At 39.7% G+C, this 17,134-nt stretch overlaps 2 protein-coding genes across 10 annotated transcripts; one reads left to right on the plus strand and one right to left on the minus strand.

Annotated features, from left to right (window-relative positions):
- Window positions 1-573: 573 nt before the first annotated feature.
- Window positions 574-9,970, minus strand: LOC108898823 (cylicin-2). 9 transcript variants are annotated; one of them, XM_051065621.1, is made up of 24 exons: window positions 9,845-9,970; window positions 9,110-9,252; window positions 8,717-8,827; window positions 8,016-8,102; window positions 6,536-6,614; window positions 5,844-5,896; window positions 5,671-5,763; window positions 5,407-5,505; window positions 5,174-5,299; window positions 4,727-4,834; window positions 4,196-4,244; window positions 4,030-4,091; window positions 3,884-3,941; window positions 3,676-3,791; window positions 3,415-3,483; window positions 2,923-3,036; window positions 2,736-2,822; window positions 2,546-2,626; window positions 2,371-2,436; window positions 1,976-2,089; window positions 1,759-1,851; window positions 1,573-1,670; window positions 1,438-1,476; window positions 1,132-1,281 (listed from the first exon to the last, which is right to left on the minus strand). In XM_051065621.1, exons 1-23 carry the CDS (start codon window positions 9,867-9,869, stop codon window positions 1,440-1,442), a joined length of 1,968 nt encoding a protein of 655 aa, XP_050921578.1. In that variant the 5' UTR covers window positions 9,870-9,970; the 3' UTR covers window positions 1,132-1,281; window positions 1,438-1,439. The 9 variants fall into 9 exon arrangements, with proteins under 9 accessions (XP_050921573.1, XP_050921574.1, XP_050921572.1 ...); XM_051065616.1 differs by lacking the exon at window positions 1,438-1,476 and having other exon boundaries at window positions 574-1,281; window positions 3,676-3,788; XM_051065617.1 differs by lacking the exon at window positions 1,438-1,476 and having other exon boundaries at window positions 574-1,281; window positions 3,421-3,483.
- A 903-nt stretch (window positions 9,971-10,873) lies between these two features.
- On the plus strand, window positions 10,874-16,763 carry tp53i13 (tumor protein p53 inducible protein 13). Its single transcript, XM_018698889.2, has 9 exons — window positions 10,874-11,420; window positions 11,546-11,623; window positions 11,914-11,949; window positions 12,225-12,283; window positions 12,521-12,599; window positions 12,822-12,950; window positions 14,074-14,283; window positions 14,438-15,578; window positions 15,729-16,763. The coding sequence occupies exons 1-9, from the start codon at window positions 11,304-11,306 to the stop codon at window positions 15,833-15,835; spliced, it is 1,956 nt and encodes a 651-aa protein (XP_018554405.1). The 5' UTR covers window positions 10,874-11,303; the 3' UTR covers window positions 15,836-16,763.
- The last annotated feature ends 371 nt before the right edge of the window (window positions 16,764-17,134 follow it).

Consider the following 17,134-nt stretch of genomic DNA (forward strand, 5'->3'; position numbering starts at 1 on the left):
CAGAAGAAAACTGTGGGTAAGTGTTCCACAATGTAAAAATACTCCATCACAAGTAAAAGTTTGCATTAACAGTTAAAGTGCTTAATTAAGTACTAAAATATGGTATTGTAGTTAAAGCATCAATAAAGAAAATATGATTATAAAAGTACTCATATGCACTATTTCTCTCTCCTAATATTAACTGATCAGGGTGGATCTGATTTTAACAGTTTTATATGATGATCATATTGTTTTGCCATGCAACAAATCTCCATCTCATCATTAGTTGAGTCCTAAGCTATAATAATAGTAAAACTAAAACAAATCACTGCTCACTTTATTCTAGAAAATTCATAAAACTAGTTGACTTCTAGTGGAACAGGTTGAAATAGTTGTTATTGTTAATATACTATATTGTTGCCAGTTACTTGAGAAATGTTTTGTTTTTGTTTTTTTTGACTCTTGAGATGCAGGAGCACTTGAAGGCAGCATACAAAAGTGGACATAGCTTGTAGTGAGCCATTACGTATGGACATTAGTTAGTTAATATGTTAAAGTTCTAATAATGATAATAAATTACAGGCACAAGAAACAAAACATATAAAATCAGTTTTATTCCCCAAAGCATTTGAAATTATTTCATGTGATTGCAAAATTTAATTTCCTCCATAAATGTTGCTTTTTTTCCATACCAGTTGAAAAATTATTTTTCATGGTTTAATTATCTCCCTCATGTCACAATGCATATTTACCCAGTAACTTGTGTATTCTAACAAGAAAACACCAAAAACATCTCCTTCTATTTGTCATGATGAGTGATCATATTTTTCTTGCATAAAATCAGGGCACTGAGAGCATCATTAGACCATAACTCATTATCACGTTCAACTTGCTTTTTAAAAAATCAGTAACATTATTGTTTCGATCTATGACATGTCGTTACTGGTAAGGCTTGGGGCCTCTCAGTAGATCACTTGAGGTGAGGTGAGAAGTGGAACGGGTTGTCCCATCTCCAAACCTCCTTGGGCTTCCCATCAGGGACTCCATGGGGCTGACAGGTCTGCGAACAGGGGTCCTGTCTCCAATACTCACTGAGGAGCCAGAGGTAGAGGGCTTGGAGGTGGATGAAGGAGGAGCAGGATCCAGTTTTAAGACAGGTTTGGAGGGGAGTGACACATAGGAGACAACAGGGGCACCACCAGGCTTGGAGCTGCTGCTGCTGCTGGCAGCAGAGAGTCCGCTACCACCTGAATCTGAAACCTCCATTTTTGGCTTGCTGCTTTGCTCACTATCAGGGCTGTCCTGGAATGAAATCAACACCAACACACATGAAGGATGCTGCAAATGGAAAACCAGGTTAACCTTACAGAAGGTGAACAGACAGAAAGATTATGACAGTTCTCTAAGATGGAGGAAATACCAATCTTCTTCACATATATACATTCAAAGAAAACTTACGATCATCTTCTTGACACTTTCACTTCCTGATCCCGAACTCTGGGAGGCAAACAGTAACAGGGAACCAGTAAGATTCAGCCATTTTCACCTTCACAGGAATCATGACCTGATGATATTCCCATTTGAGTAATTTACCTCTTTCTTCTTCTTTTTTTGTCTTTTTTATTTTCCTTGTCACTGTCACTGGAACTATCAGATGAACTTGATGAACTTGATGAACTGGAGCTTGAGTCCTGCTCAAATTAAAAGGATGCCAATAATCTTTTTTTTTTTAAATAACAACATGCACAAAAATGTACTGTCCATCATGTAATGCATTACCTTCTTCTTGTCTTTCTTCTTTTTCTTCTTCTTGTCTTTCTTCTTCTTCTTTTTCTTCTTCTTGTCATCATCACTACTAGAAGAATCTGAGTCCTTAGATACAAATATGATAATTGTGTTACTTTACTGCCATTATTTTAGAGGAGATATTCCACTTTAGGAAACAGCACTTAGCACTTTTAATAGCAACAAATACAACACATGCATATTGTTTTACCTTTTTCTTGTCCTTCTTTTTCTTCTTCTTCTTATCCTTTTTCTTCTTTTTTTTCTTTTTATCATTATCACTAGAAGAATCGCTGGAGGAGTCAGAAGATGAAGAAGAAGAATCCTGGAAAGAGAAGTTAAATTATTCAAATTCATTTCATTCATACAGTAGTAACACAATGATGAAGTATCTATATAGTAGTCACAATAGCATGATATAACCTCACGAATGCTGACACGGTTATTCAGTTATTTCACTCCACACTCTCTGCCACTGAACATCAATAGTGTGTTTGGTGTCAGTGGGAAGCTACATCACCTAAAGTTTTTTTTAAGGTTAATATCCCCAAAATCTGTTCAAAAATCCTATACAAAATCCAGGAATGAAAAAAAAGAAGTTCTCACCTTCTTTTTCTTCTTCTTCTTATCCTTCTTCTTCTTCTTTTTCTTATCTTTCTTCTTCTTCTTTTTCTAAGGTAAAAAAAAAGAACAAGAACAAACATGTACTCATGATGTAAACTTGGGTGCAGGTAAATCATTTATTGAGTACAGTATATTTTATTTGCGTGTGTTGTCTCACCTTGTCATCTTCACTATCAGAGGAAGAGGACGATGATGATGAAGAAGAGGAGGAGGAGCTATCATCAGAAGAGCTGGACTTCTACAAGTATCAGTCATGACATTCATCCATTAAAACAAGAACAGAACAACAGTAGAAAGGAACCATTATTCCGATACAACATATTTTTACAAATTCAGATATCTTTTACCTTCTTCTTTTTCTTCTTCTTTTTCTTCTTCTTCTTGTCATCTTCACTATCAGATGCGGAGGAAGAGGAGGAGGAAGAGCTGGAATCCTGTAAAAAGAAAAAAATGATTTAATATCAAAACATCACACAACTCAAAAACAGTACAAGGACAGAAGATGGAATACACAGAAATGTTGTAGACACAGACCTTATCCTTCTTCTTCTTCACCTTCTTCTTCTTCTTCTTTTTCTTCTTCTTTTTCTTCTTGTCATCTTCACTGTCTGAAGAGGAGCTATCAGATGAAGAGGAGCTGGAGGAGTCCTGCAGATCAAATCAAACAAAGACAAAATCCACTTTTATATCTACAAACCTTTTACTTGTATCATACACAAGCTCTCACATTCCTACTTCAAAGTTCAGAGTTTTCAGTTCACCTATTGTACACAGAAAAAACTTCTGTGTGTGTTTGATGCAGATACACTAAGTTTACTGTGCACCTCTATACACAAAATACAATATACAGCCCTATTTATAGAAGGGATATAAGTAAAGTAAGTATGTAAAGTTTATTTGTAAAGCACTTTTCAAGACAGAGCAGTAACAAAGTGCTTTACAGTAGGAACATTTAAAAACGACACCAAAAAACATAAAAGGAGACATAAAGGACATAACACAATAAACATAAACACAAATGTATACCTTCTTCTTCTTCTTCTTCTTTTTCTTATCTTTTTTGTCATCATCACTGTCTGAAGATGAGCCTGAGTCCTGTAAAACACAGAAAACACACAGAGCACAGTGAATTTTAATCCTGATTATCCTGTAATATAACTATATTATGTAAGTATTACATCAGTACATGGTGGTGATAATGCACTATAACACTTGAAAACATTGCATTCTTCATTTTGTTAAAAGGAGACTAATGCATTCTCTTTTTAGCTGCATGTACATATGAACCTCTTTCTTCTTCTTCTTCAGCTTCTTTTTCTTATCCTTCTCTGTGACTCCTTCTCCCTCATCATCACTCAGATGGCCTTCCTCAGTAGCATCAGGGAATGCCTCTGCTCCCCCTGCTGGACAGGAAGCATAATTACAACCAGAACAATACCACTTTCCAAACCTCCACCCTGTTTCATTTGTGTCAGAGTTGGAGTAACACACATACCAGCTGATGCAGGGGACAGTTTGCCTTCTTCTGCTGCTTTAAGCTCTTTGGCCTTGACCTGTCATGACAAAAGACAGCAATGACTTTCTGTGTATTGTCCATATACTACATGTGTGGCATGCATACAGAATGTGAGAGTTTTGCACCTTGTCAGCATCTTGATCTTTCTTTTTATCTCCATCAGTACTTGGTCCTGCAGCCTCACCGCCTGCAGAAATGGAAGCCCAACATGGCTGCATCAACACCATCAACACCATCAACTGCTGCTGTGCATTATTCTGTCATTTGAGTCACCAAAAGTGGAACTCTTACCAGCTGCTGAAAGAGCAGTAACACTGGTGAGCTCACTCTGCTCTTCATCCTGTGAAAACACATAGACACAATGAAACTCAGGCTTATGGAATAAACTATACCTTGTTTTCCCTTTCAAAGCTACACACACAGAGATTCATACATGTGTTTGCATACATGCAAAGCACACCCTTGTTCACAAATGAGAACCAGATCTGAGAGTACAGACCTATTTGTTGTCTCTGTGGTAGTAGAGAATTTGAATAAAGCTGATAATGATGGTGCGGTAGTGTGGTAAAACTATGTATCTTCACATGCCATTCTCACACAGGCCCCGACAGGCACAGAGGATACTACTCGTTTTCTCAAGAGGTGTGTGAACTGTTCAGGAAGTGTGTTTGTTCTTTGCTTTACTTTTTACAGTGACACACTCAGAAATAAGAGTTTAACCCAGTCTTCTGTATGAAGAAAACAAATTGTGACCTGACCTGAAAACCTACTACATAATTCACAGGCTTTAGGCTTTTTAAAATACCAGAGTGGGAAATGTACCTTTTTCTTATCCTTCTTCTTCTTCTTTTTCTTGTCCTTCTTCTTCTTCTTTTTTTTCTTATCTTTATCACTGTCAGAAGATGAGGATGAGGATGAAGAGCTGGAATCCTATGTCAAAAAAAATGATTTGTCATTCATGCAAAAATGTTTAAGGCATGCAATTTATCCTGTATCACATACCATGAATCACAATTTACTCCCTGGCTAGAAAATATAAAGCATATCTGCTTACAGTGTAATTACTGACTGTAAGGTACGCTAATGGAAAATGTAGCTTTTATTATTAAGATATTCTTAATTGTAATTGTAATGGTATTACTGTATACTTTCTGTAGAACCCTCCCAGTCTTAATTTATACAATAAATATCAGTAGAACTTACGAATATAAGAAAGTCAGTCATTGAAAACTGACTGGGACAAATGGCAAAACATCAACATTGCTTAACCTTTTTCTTGTCTTTCTTCTTCTTCTTCTTCTTGTCCTTTTTCTTCTTTTTCTTTTTCTTCTTGTCATCCTCACTGTCAGAGGATGATGATGACGAGGAGCTGTCTGAGGAAGAGGAGCTGGAGTCCTGTAAAACAAGAAGAGGAGAAAAATTAATTACCGTGTTAACACAGAGGTAGAACAGACAGATCAGCCAGGTGATGTTGTAACTGTACAGTATTAAACATATCTCACCTTCTTCTTCTTTTTCTTCTTCTTCTTTTTCTTTCTCTTCTTCTTCTTTTCATCCTCACTGTCAGATGATGAGCTGTCAGATGAAGAAGAGGATGACTCCTGGGACAGAGGAAGTAAATATATGAAGTAATATAAAGGTTAAACATGTCATTCATATATTCACATTTCACTGTTTCCATTACATGTGGTTTAGTGATGTGTGCTTGCCCAATAAAACAATTCATTATTGTATATTCTGCAGTATTATGGACGAATTTCACATACCTTCTTTTTCTTCTTCTTCTTGTCCTTCTTTTTCTTCTTCTTCTTCTTTTTCTCTTTCTTCTTGTCAATTTCGTCATCTGATGAGTCCAAATCCTGGAACAGAGAAAGAAATATTCAGTAATGGCAGCAGTTTAAACAGCAGCAGCTGGAGGGTCAGTTGTTTTCCTGCTCACCTGACCCTCCTTCAGACCATCTCCAGACACCTGTTGGATTTGGTCATCGGCACCTGAAAACATTTAATACATTCCAATGTAAAGCATTTGTTTAATGAATGAAAAAAGCTAGATGCATTGTTAGTTGTGAGACATCTCTAAAGTCAAATATTGCCAGGCTATTTATTATTATATATGATATATTCAGTAATGAAAATTGTTCATTTGTAATGCTGTCTATCTTTTCACACTCATCTAAGCATTAAAGTAATGGAAAGAAACTAAAATCTGAATGAGGTCATTTTCATGAGCTGCTGTAAACACAGAACTTTACGGACATTTGTCCACCATGTGAGTGGTGATGAATGACATGAATGACAACCCAACTGGCAGCCTACTCTCTTCTGTGTCATCACACTCAAACTGGCTTGGGAGACAATTTGATGACCGGAAGATCTGGACAAATCTGGAAGTTTCGACTCAGTTCTGCAGAAGTGCCATTTAGCAAGGTAGTGGCTCTTCAAGCTGACCTCTATCATAAAATTCCCCACTTCTGGCAAATAACCTTAGAAAAGCTTTTGCCAGTTTATGGAATAAAAGAATACATGCAGCCAGTATCACTTGTAGTATACTTTTGTAATTGTAAATGCACAGAGAGCAATAACACATTAATCTCTAAAAACTGCAGATGAGAAATGCAGTGTTTCACTTACTAGTTATGACAACACTGTCCCAGACATACTCTTTATCCTCCCCCTTTTTCTTCTTTTTCTCTTTCTTCTTCTTGTCATCCTGCATGGGAATAGTGATTCTTTAATAACTGACTTTTATTTCTATTGCACATGCGCAGACGCTTGAAGTTTGTTTGCAAAAGTGAGTGTTACATTTGATCAATACAGTATCAATAAAGATAAAGTCATCAGGATCAGGGTTGAGTGTCCCCTCTGCCTTCACTACCATCAGTTAACAAACACCCTCACCTGCTATAGCCAAAGCCAACACATGAGAAATGATATGCACAGACATTACATATGACAGAGTATTATATACTGGAGTTCTACTACTACAGGTAAGTATGTGCACACACCCACATATTCTGTTCCCTCATCTCTGTTCCCTTTCAAAATACACAGATCACACATGACTTTATTGTCATGACTTGCTGTGGCAGATACAGAAGGTGTTTCAAACACTGTTGCTGGGTGTGTTCCTCTCCTGTCAGATACCGCCTGCTATCAGATCCAGGACATTTGAACCTCCACCTAGTATCCAAGGTGAAACACATTGCAATGCTATGTACACTTACTTTTCAATTGTTCTACTCTTTCTGATTTCTTACCTTTATGTTTTACAACAAAGTCAGTCCTATCAGAAGTGAACCAATGGATGGTAACACATTTGCGGAATACAAAATTCAGCCTCAAAGTTTCTTTGACCTTTGCCTCTGTCTTTTGTCTAAAAAAACATGAGGGCTTGCTATTCCTGAGTCTCCTGATTTTCCACCCACACCCTCAGAACATGACTAAGGCATCACGCCATCATGTGATCAGAGTCTCCTGACCAAATGTTACCAAACTAGACAAAAAGGTGAAATATGTGTGTGCTCTTTGATATAAAGTTGTTTAAAAGTCAGAGGAGGGTTGATGCACTTATCCTCCAATTTGCCAAAATAAAAGCTACATTTTTAGATTTCTAAATACAGTCAGATTTACACCCATTTCACCTTTAATATCCACCTAACAGCTTGTATTATCATCTCTGACAAACTCATAGATCCTTACCTAAGGCAGTGACATAGATAGAAGGGACTATCAATCCCCTGTGAGCTGATGTGTAATTGTTTGTGCTTGTGGCCAGTGACTTAATTTAGCAGTGCTGCAGGAAAGAGTTCTAAATCTAAAGGATTAACACAAACAAGACTGTCACTGTCAAACCATCGTCATCTACAGTTTCCTAATCTCATTGGAAGGACTGAAAGAGTCGTGCATCAACATCTCTCAAAATGATCAACACAGACAATGCAGTCATGGGGAAATCTCAGGCACAGCTCTGTGGTATTAAAAGGTATGTGATGACGGCAACTAGTGTGTGACATGTTGTAGCATAACAGGAGATGCGAAGAAGAAATATTCTTCTTTACAGCAATGGGATTTCTTGATCATACACTTACTGCATGCCATAACCACGACCTACCTCACTGTCACTGTCTGAAGAGCTGCTGGATGAGAAGGAAGAAGAAGAGGAGGAGGAGGAGGAAGACGAAGATGATGAAGATGAATCCTGTTGAGAGAGAGGAAGGGAAGTTATTGCTCAACTTCATGTGCACACTGAACAGGTTTATTTATACTCTTCCTTTGTTGGTGAAAGTGCTAAATGAGAATCTAAATGAATGAGTCACTACAAACACACTGGAGCAAGGCTTTGTCAGAGTCGCTTAGAGAAGGCGCTGTAGCTGGCAGCAGAAGGGAAGGGCTCCTCAAACACAAAGGGCACTACACAAGCAGCCATTTTACAAAAAGACACACACAGATGTACACACACACACACACCCATTCCAGCTATGTCGTAAGCCAAGCAAACCTATTGCAAAAGTGACATTTGATCTACATTATAAACTAACTGATTCCATGCCTAGTTCCCTCCAGTTTGACTGGCTGCTGATAGGTGCAGCCTACACTGCACTTCCCTCTAGGACTGTGCTAACTCATGATTTCTGTAAAGTGACCCCACATGTGCAGCTTACAATCAAGAAAACCCCCTAAAGAGGCCACAAGATGAACTGATTGTGGTGAAGTGACATGACTTTATCATATTAGATAGAACAATAACAATAAACACATTTAGTGAGTGAACATCGCTTGGCTAGTGGTAAAAAATAAGCTTTTTGAGCTTACTTTCTTCTTCTTCTTCTTCTTCTTTAGCTTCTTCTTCTTCTTCTCTTTCTTGCCAATACCCTCATCCTCGCTGTCTGAAGAGGACAGAGAGCTGTCTAATGAGACCAGCTCCTAATGACAGACAAAAAGAGAAAGAGCAGAGATTATTCAATGTGTCCTTCACAGTGTGTGGAATAAAAACACACACAGAACATAAGCACGACAGTAACACTTAACTATGATGCAGCTAATTACTTTGCAACTGGGCATTTTATATATATCATTTTATATGTATTAGTGTCATTAAATAATAACTCATGGACATAAAGCTTCTTGAATATTTGGTACTAAAATAATATGGATCAGTGTATTTAAACTATTGGTTTGCATTCTCTGAAAACATTTCTTGATCACCTTTCCGTCTCCTGCTCTGGCATGACTCTTATCTCCCAGGCTGGCAGGCTCCTCTACCTCAGCAAGGGGCTGCAAACCACCAGGAGGGACCACTGCTGGCTGCTCAACACCTGCAGCACCTGCAGTGCCTGCTCCACCTGGAGCTAAACAGTGCAGTATGACATGATTAGAAATGTTTGGCAGACAGACACCAATTACTCTGATCTAACATTTTTAAAATCTAGAATCCTTAAAAGTCAGTTAATGAGCCACCAGTACCTACAAACATTATGGAGTACCAGCTGTCGTACAAACCTATTTGACTATACTGGTTACTGTGGGAATTGTTTAACTGCACTTCCGTATTGCCCCACTTCCTTAAATAGACACCCAGGTTGAAAAATAGAGGAGTACAAATCAAACATAACCTGGTTAATCAATAAATGGTGCCTGCAGTTTGATGTCTGTTGGCCTTTAGCAGAAATCCAGTGAATTACCCAGCTATTACAACAATTCAAAAAAGTGCCACACCCCTAACTACAGTACAAGGAAACAACACAATGTCTTTGTTTTGTGTAAATGAACTAGATTAGTCATCGAAACACCTCTCTAAAGCAGGAATGAATGGACAATTTGCTTTACTCCAAAGATAATTGTTGTCTGTTGATTAAAGAAAGAGACAAGGCAAAATTTCATCATGCACACATTCATCAAACTATAAACTAGGCAGACTGCTAAACAAAGCAACAGACAAACCTTTGGGGAGGACTGGAGAATCCATACAGGTCCAGACTTCTCCTCTGTCCAGGGACCCAGGTCTCCTCTGACAGATCCCACCTGTGCAGCTGTATAACAGGCTGTGGGTGTGTGCAGCTAGTGTTTCTATGGGTGGGGAAACAAGGAAAGCATAAATGAGGCCAAAATCAGAGACATCCCTTCAAGTCTCATTTTCAAAATAAATCCCACTTTGAAAGAATATATATAACAATAAAAAACTGCCACTTCTAGAAAATTAACGTACTAACACTGCTGTTTTCATGAATGATTTTCTTGTTCTGCAAGAGACAGCACCTACAGACCAACGGCTTTTATTTCAGATTATTTTATACAGTCTGTTTTATTTTGAAAGTAGCAATGTCTTGTTAATCAGGCTGTGTCTGACTTGAGAGCCCTGCCCAACTAGAATGGCTGGTTTACCTGTGCCCACAGGTAATGTCTGTTTCAGAAGACAGTAACCTACAATGTCAGCATGAGTAGCTACAAAGTCCGGTGGTGTCACGGGTAAAGTTTTAATATGTTATATATTAACAAGAGGATACCAGTTGAAAAGTTGATATGCAAAAATGATCAAATCATCATTATCATCCATGATAGTTACCGCAAAAACTTTGTCCTTAACACGAGCAGCTCAGGAGCAACACTTAGTCTTTGAATTGGGGCGCAGAAAGGAGAGTTTCTCATTTGGTCTGGAGTAATCATTTGCCCAATACTACAGGTAAAATGAGCACAGATTTAAGTCATTTAATTCTGTTGCGTGTCGCCTCCCAGAGGATATTCAGAGGTATGGCCACAGAGTCATATCCTACTAGTCAAACTTCTATCACCTGTCCCTTTCCAGCTTCCGTAGTTCGACTGCGCTGGGAAGTTAGAAACAGCAGTTATCTAATTCCGGAAAAATGGTTCATTTTCAAAATAAAAACAAAGATATTACAATTTAAATTAAAAAGAGAAAGAACAAACACTGGATTGTACATATTTGCAAAATATCATATTTAAATACTGAATTAACTCAATCTATGTAGGAAGAAGAGATATAAATATAGCTAATACAAAAGCTATTTTAAAATTTCAAAGGAAACGTCGTCTTTCAACAATGTAGGTAACTTGAACGCTGTGTTTTAAAGTCGTGAAGTCGTGTTGGAGTCTACAACATTTCCTATCACCCTTTTTTCGTTAAAGACTGAGTTTCCCTCATTTTTTTTGACTTCATAACGTAGACCAACAAACTAACTTAAGCCTAATTTACAGAGGACAGCGGACACTCGGCACCGTCACATTCACACGTCTCTCCGTTCCTGTGTTATGGGACTTCGTCAAGGAAATGTTCTTGGATTATTAAAGGTCGGTTTTTTGTTGGGATCATATGGAAGCTATGACAATTAGCTAGCGTTAAATGTGGGTCCGTTCACACTTTGATGACTGACTGGTTGTCACCATGCCGAGCCAAACGAAGTCCACACCGCTGACAGTGACTGTCCTGGCCGCGCTGTGGGTCAGTTTGGGTCGGTGCGGTGTGTCCGTGTCTCCGGGACCAGGATGCGACAACGGAAAGGTACAGTTTAATACCTGCTGTGTCGGTTGGTGTGTGTGTGTGTGTGTCACGCAGTTTTAAGGATAATGTATTTGGTTATTGTAAGCATTGAAATGACTCAATTTCCGTGTCTCTCTGTGTGATAGCTCTCTTTAGATAGGGACCTGCCTGCTGATGCTGTTTACTGGGACTGTTCAGTGTCTACCTGGCCAGAATCCATTCAGGTAACCATGGATACAACAGACCTCATCACCACCACCACCATTATTATTCTTCACATTATAGCCTCACTGGCTCAGATGGGTGGGGTGTGCTATAATACACAGGATGGTTAAACAATCAGAGGAAAGTAATTGCTGTGTATGTGGCACTGCCAGAAGAATCAGTTCTCAAAACTAACATGCTGGGTTTTGATCATGTCACAGGCTGAATATGGTGCAAAGGACATGGTCTAATTTGTTCCGGTTGCTCTGTCAGTGGTTTAACCAGTGTTCACTCCCTCTCCTATCTACAGAGACATCCCAGTATTGACTCAGTGTATGACCCCGAGGTAAGTTAACTTTACTCAGCAACTGCTATCTTTAACGAATTTTCCCCACAGCCTTTGACCCTCCAGACACCAGCTTCACATGGCTATTTCCTAAAATCGAAGCACAACTGGATAACAGTCAGACACATCCAAATTAAAGTTCACAAATTTGATGCTAATGCATGAAATGAACCAAAAAGCTTCACCCTGCAAGGTGGCTTGATGAATGGGTGTTTGGAGTTAACCCAGGAATAGGGATATAAAATCTAAATGGATCTAAATTCTTTTCCCTGCAGCCAGCCAGGCAGATCTGTATGAATAAACCTGTCTCCTACAATCACACCATTCCCAACAGGTAAGGCTGTGTAGATATCATCCACATAAGCTCAAGCAGAGGTGGAAAATCATTTGCTGGATGGCACCACACAAGTTAAAGACACACACATACGTAGAAACACCTTCAGTCACAACAACAGCATCTTTATTATTCTTATCTACTGCTTTGTAATACTGAAATAAAGTTATCAGCAGATGTAATGTTGTCACATATATCAAGGATGTTAAATTGTGTGTCTGTGTGTGTGTGTTGTAGTGGAGCGTACAGACCAGTGAGGGCAGAGAGTGGAGAGTACTTGTACTGTCCTCCTCAGCGGTGGCTCAATAACTTGCACGTAAGTTGCAACATCAAACATCTCTCGGTCCTGCTTCACTTTATCTCAAAAGAAGCCTGTTTTTTTTTCTCCTTTGGCATCTGTCAGCTTAAAAACATTAACAGATCAGGGTTAGGGTTACTTTGTGTGGTGAAGCTTGGTGAAAACAAAATTTGTGTAAACCCTGTGGTGATGGTAGGGGATAGAGATAGTTACGTGTGCCTGTGTTTGTGTCATTTCCAGCATGGATCTACTGTCTTGCTCTACCACCCCTGTGCTCCTCTCCATGAGCGTCACCTTCTGTCAGTCCTGGCACGCTCCTGTTTGTCAGAGTACATCATTACCCCTCATCCAGAGCTCAATAAACACATGGTAGGAAGACATTTATCTCTAGCTTTTAATCTGTCAGCCAAGGAGAGTAAACTTAAACTTAGGGTTTTCCCTCCATTCTCTTGTTGAAATATTTTGAACTTTGCAAACTTTGATTACATGTCTTATACTTACAATACTTGAGCGGGGCAAAATAAGTGAAGATGTAATTTAATCCCACTCTAGTATGATTTAGCAAAACCAAGGATACTGGGTATCTGTTAATCTATCTTTAAGGGTTTAACAACCTTAGTGTGGGTGATATATGAAGGATATGTGGACTTCCAGGTAATATGTTGAACACTGTGGGTGACAGTGAGGCACAATGAAACATCAGGAGAAATCCAGTCCAAACCACTTGTGGTTTGTTGCAGTCTTTGTGTGGCAGGTGAAAGGGTTAATATTTACAGGTGGTGGTTGGTCTTGGCAGTGAAGGATGATAACTGGATGCTGTTTTTTTATCTAAACAGAAAATATGACAATATGTTAACTGACCACTATACAAAAAACATAATACACCTACAAATATGTAAGGTTACCCAGTGTAACACAATATACAACAACTATATTCATTCTAACTTAATAGTGTAAGTAAAATACTGCAGGTATCAAGAGCAAAGGAACTCACGTTTTCACTCAGCCAAACAATTGTTGCCAGAACAGAGCCACCTGCTGCAGGTAGATGAGAGGGTTAACACCTGAACTCAGTTCTGTATATGAGCTCTGATCAAGCCAGGCTCCTCCTTCCTCCTGCTCCTCCTCAGACAGCTCCTCCTCCACACCCGCTCTTCACAACATTCTTTGTCACTATCAATCAGGAAAAACTACAGATAGAAGAAAATGACATCAGTTCATGTCATGATAATTACTGTTAATCCTCAGATAAAGATTTCATGATGTAGGTTGAGGCAGTCTACAGTATGTGAAGTGTAGTAAGTGTTACTTCTTAAGATGGGTCACAAGATGAACATAAAAAGTGCCAGAGACCTTGTTAATGAAATTAGAGTGTCGTTAGCTGAGGAAACACCTATCACAGACGATTAGTACAACACGACTTATTAAATCAGAAGTTAAGCTTCTGTGGAAGAAGGGGGGTGAGTGTTCACTGCTGTGGCTCTGTGTTCAGCCAATAGCTTTGGTGTCCTGGGGTCGCACTTTGGAGCTGCCTTCCTTGGCCTCCTCAGACGTCTGTGAGTGGCTGGAGGCCACAACAGCCAAAAGAAATGAGATCAGTGGTGTGAACCACATCAGAAAATACAACCTGCTGTTGACCTGGCCAGCTAAGCAGCACCAGCAGCAACACATACATCCAGAGGAACGCTCAACAAAAATGAAGGTTGGGAGACTTTACTGATGATTGTGCAGATTTTTTTGATTGATATGTTGTTACTAGTTGGTAATTTTATATGCAGTGCAGTAAAAGCAGTATTGAAGAGTCATTTCAGTAGTCTTGTAAGTGTGTCTAAGTAGCTGTTATTGTAAATCCCCAGAAGTCTGTGAGACAGTGCTGTGAGCAGACCATCTCTGCTCTGCTGAATGAAGAAATGGAGACAGAACTAGAGTCCAGCAGCATGAAGAAGGAAAGCTTGAAAGAAATGGAGAAGGAAGGGAGAAGCAGACAGATAAGAGCCACCATCATAGAAAAACAAGAGAGTGCTAAGGATGTGAAAGAAAGAGACAACACAACACACGCCTCTACTTTTTTGACCGACCAAACCAACACAACCATCCTCAGAGGGACAGGGGGTGTCCAGAACACTTTAGGACCATCAGCAGATTCTAGTCCAGGGAACAGGACTCTCTCAGATCCCCCTGGTCCAAGGGAAGTGTCTTCTCAATCTAAGATCCAAAATCCAAATCAGGGCTTTACATCCAGACCCACAGCTCCTTTAGGGTCAAAAATGTCTACAATGACAGACACCATAACAACAGTAATGCCACAGCTCAGCCCTAAACATACTGACCCCAAAAACACAAACCCCTCAGCTGACATGGATGTTCCTCCAGATGATGTGGACAGTGAACATAACCACACTGCAAGGCCTGAAGCCCTGACCCTCAGTTCCAAAGCTGAAGGTACAGACTCAGCCAAACAGAGAAGTAAAGACACTGCTAAACACAGCATGACAGAGAAAGACTCTAAAGAGAAAAACTATGATAAACACATCACAGCAGATCGCAAGATGAAGGATAATGAAGTAGTAGATGTAAAAGAAAGAGAGCTGGAGCATAAGAAAACACACAGTGCCACGCACACTCACCACAAGAGTGAAAACAAAGGCTTTGATTCTGTTTCCAAATCCCAATCAGAGTTTCCGCCCAAGCCACAACAACACCCAAACCCACAGCCAGCCGTTTACCTGCCAAACAGCCACAACTGTGACAGCTGCAAGGCAGGCGAACACTGCGACTGCACCAAGGCCTCAGGAACCGTGGCCCGAGCTGCTGTTGTGAATAAGGTTTTACCCAGAACCCCCAGGACAGACGAAGCAGTGTGGGCAGCAGCAGCACTGGGCTTCCTGTTGGTTCTCCTGACACTGTCTGTGCTCCACACTCGCTTGTACCGCCACTGGAGGACCACGCCGAGTCTGTACTGGCATGACCCGCGGCAGGACTACGACAGTGTGGCAGGTAAGTGGACCACACAGGGATCAATCAATAGGGAGCTGGCTAATCCTGTAAACTAGTTTGATGCTTTTCAGTGGTCTTTTCAGGTCTTTAAGAGATTTTGCTGAGACAGACAGAAACTTTAACATAACCTCTAATCTCTGTGTCTTCTAGATGTGATCCGCAGGAGGTTGCGAATTGCAAAGAGGAGGCGTAAAAGGGGCAGAAGACAAGAGTGCGCACTCCTGCCGAACTCCTCCAGCTCAGATGAACTTGCATAGAAAAATGAAGGAAACATCCCCAAGAATGTCAAGAATGAGCCCAAGTCTCATTCCATGTAGAGAAGGTGAGGAGAGACTGAATAGATTCTGACTGGGCTGGACTGGACCACCTTTATCAAAAGGGCAGAGGTATTGCTGAATAACCCAATAGCTTAAGCTGAAATACTGTGTACTGCAGCAGTTAAAGGACAAGTTTAATCCTGTGTCCAGACTGACTGGACACAAAGTAATTTGACAGAGCACTCATCTGATGGATTGCATTTGGATTGCTTGGATTGGGACCATCATTATTTCTATTTCTCCTTGTGAAGGAAGCCACAAAAAGGAGAAAGAAAAGCAGTTTTTGACCACCCAGCCAGACCACAGAGGTAAATGGTTTCTTACCAAAGTAAAGACTAGCACAAATTAAAGTAAGTAGTCCAAAAAGAACAACCATCAAGAATATTTACAAAAGAATCAAACACTATAAATGTTAAATCATAAACAAGTCCAAGAGAAGCTCTCAGGTTTTATTTAGTGCACCACAAATTTTCTGTTTGAGTGACTTCTTGCTTCACCATAATCTTCTGCACAGCGCTCAGTATATAGGGTGCCTATTCTCACACTCCATGTACTGTATTACAATCAATATTAACTCTCCAACTCTGGCCTTGTCAGTTTTTTCTACCCAATGATTTTTATTTTGTCACTTTTAGTCTTTTTTTTGTTTGTTTTTATGAGTAGCGGTATGGTAATAGTATGTCGCTTTTACCTGTTAAGGTTTAGTATGTGAAATTGTAAGTTGCTGTTCTAAGCAACACTGTGCGCGGCTGCGGTTGTTGATTCGTTGTTACTGAATGGTACGAACATGTGTAACACTGTATTTTAAAGAGGTTTTCTGATGGACTTTTGAGAAGGATTTACACAGACAATAAAGTCCTAGACACAAGTTTTGAGTGTGTTTGATGTTTTCTTGTATAACACCATAATTCAATGTCAACACTAGAAATGTCATAAGTCAAATTAGTTGGCTGTATTTATAAGCACTTTTCCAGTCAAGTTGCTCAGTCAAAGTGCTTTACACTACAGGTCACATTCACACATTCATACACACAGCAATTGTTGTAAACATACAGTGCTCTAAAAGACACTGACGGTGCACCATCAGGGGCAATTTGGGGTTCAGTATCTTGCCCAAGCATACTTCAAATACAGACTGGAGGAGCTGGGGATTGAACCACTGACTCTCCAGTTAGTGAGCAACCCCCGTGTTACCTCCTTAGCCACAGCTGCCCCAACTGTCCTTCCACATTGCAGAGA

This window comes from Lates calcarifer, linkage group LG21 (genome assembly GCF_001640805.2).
Source record: "Lates calcarifer isolate ASB-BC8 linkage group LG21, TLL_Latcal_v3, whole genome shotgun sequence".
Lineage (NCBI taxonomy): Eukaryota > Metazoa > Chordata > Actinopteri > Centropomidae > Lates > Lates calcarifer.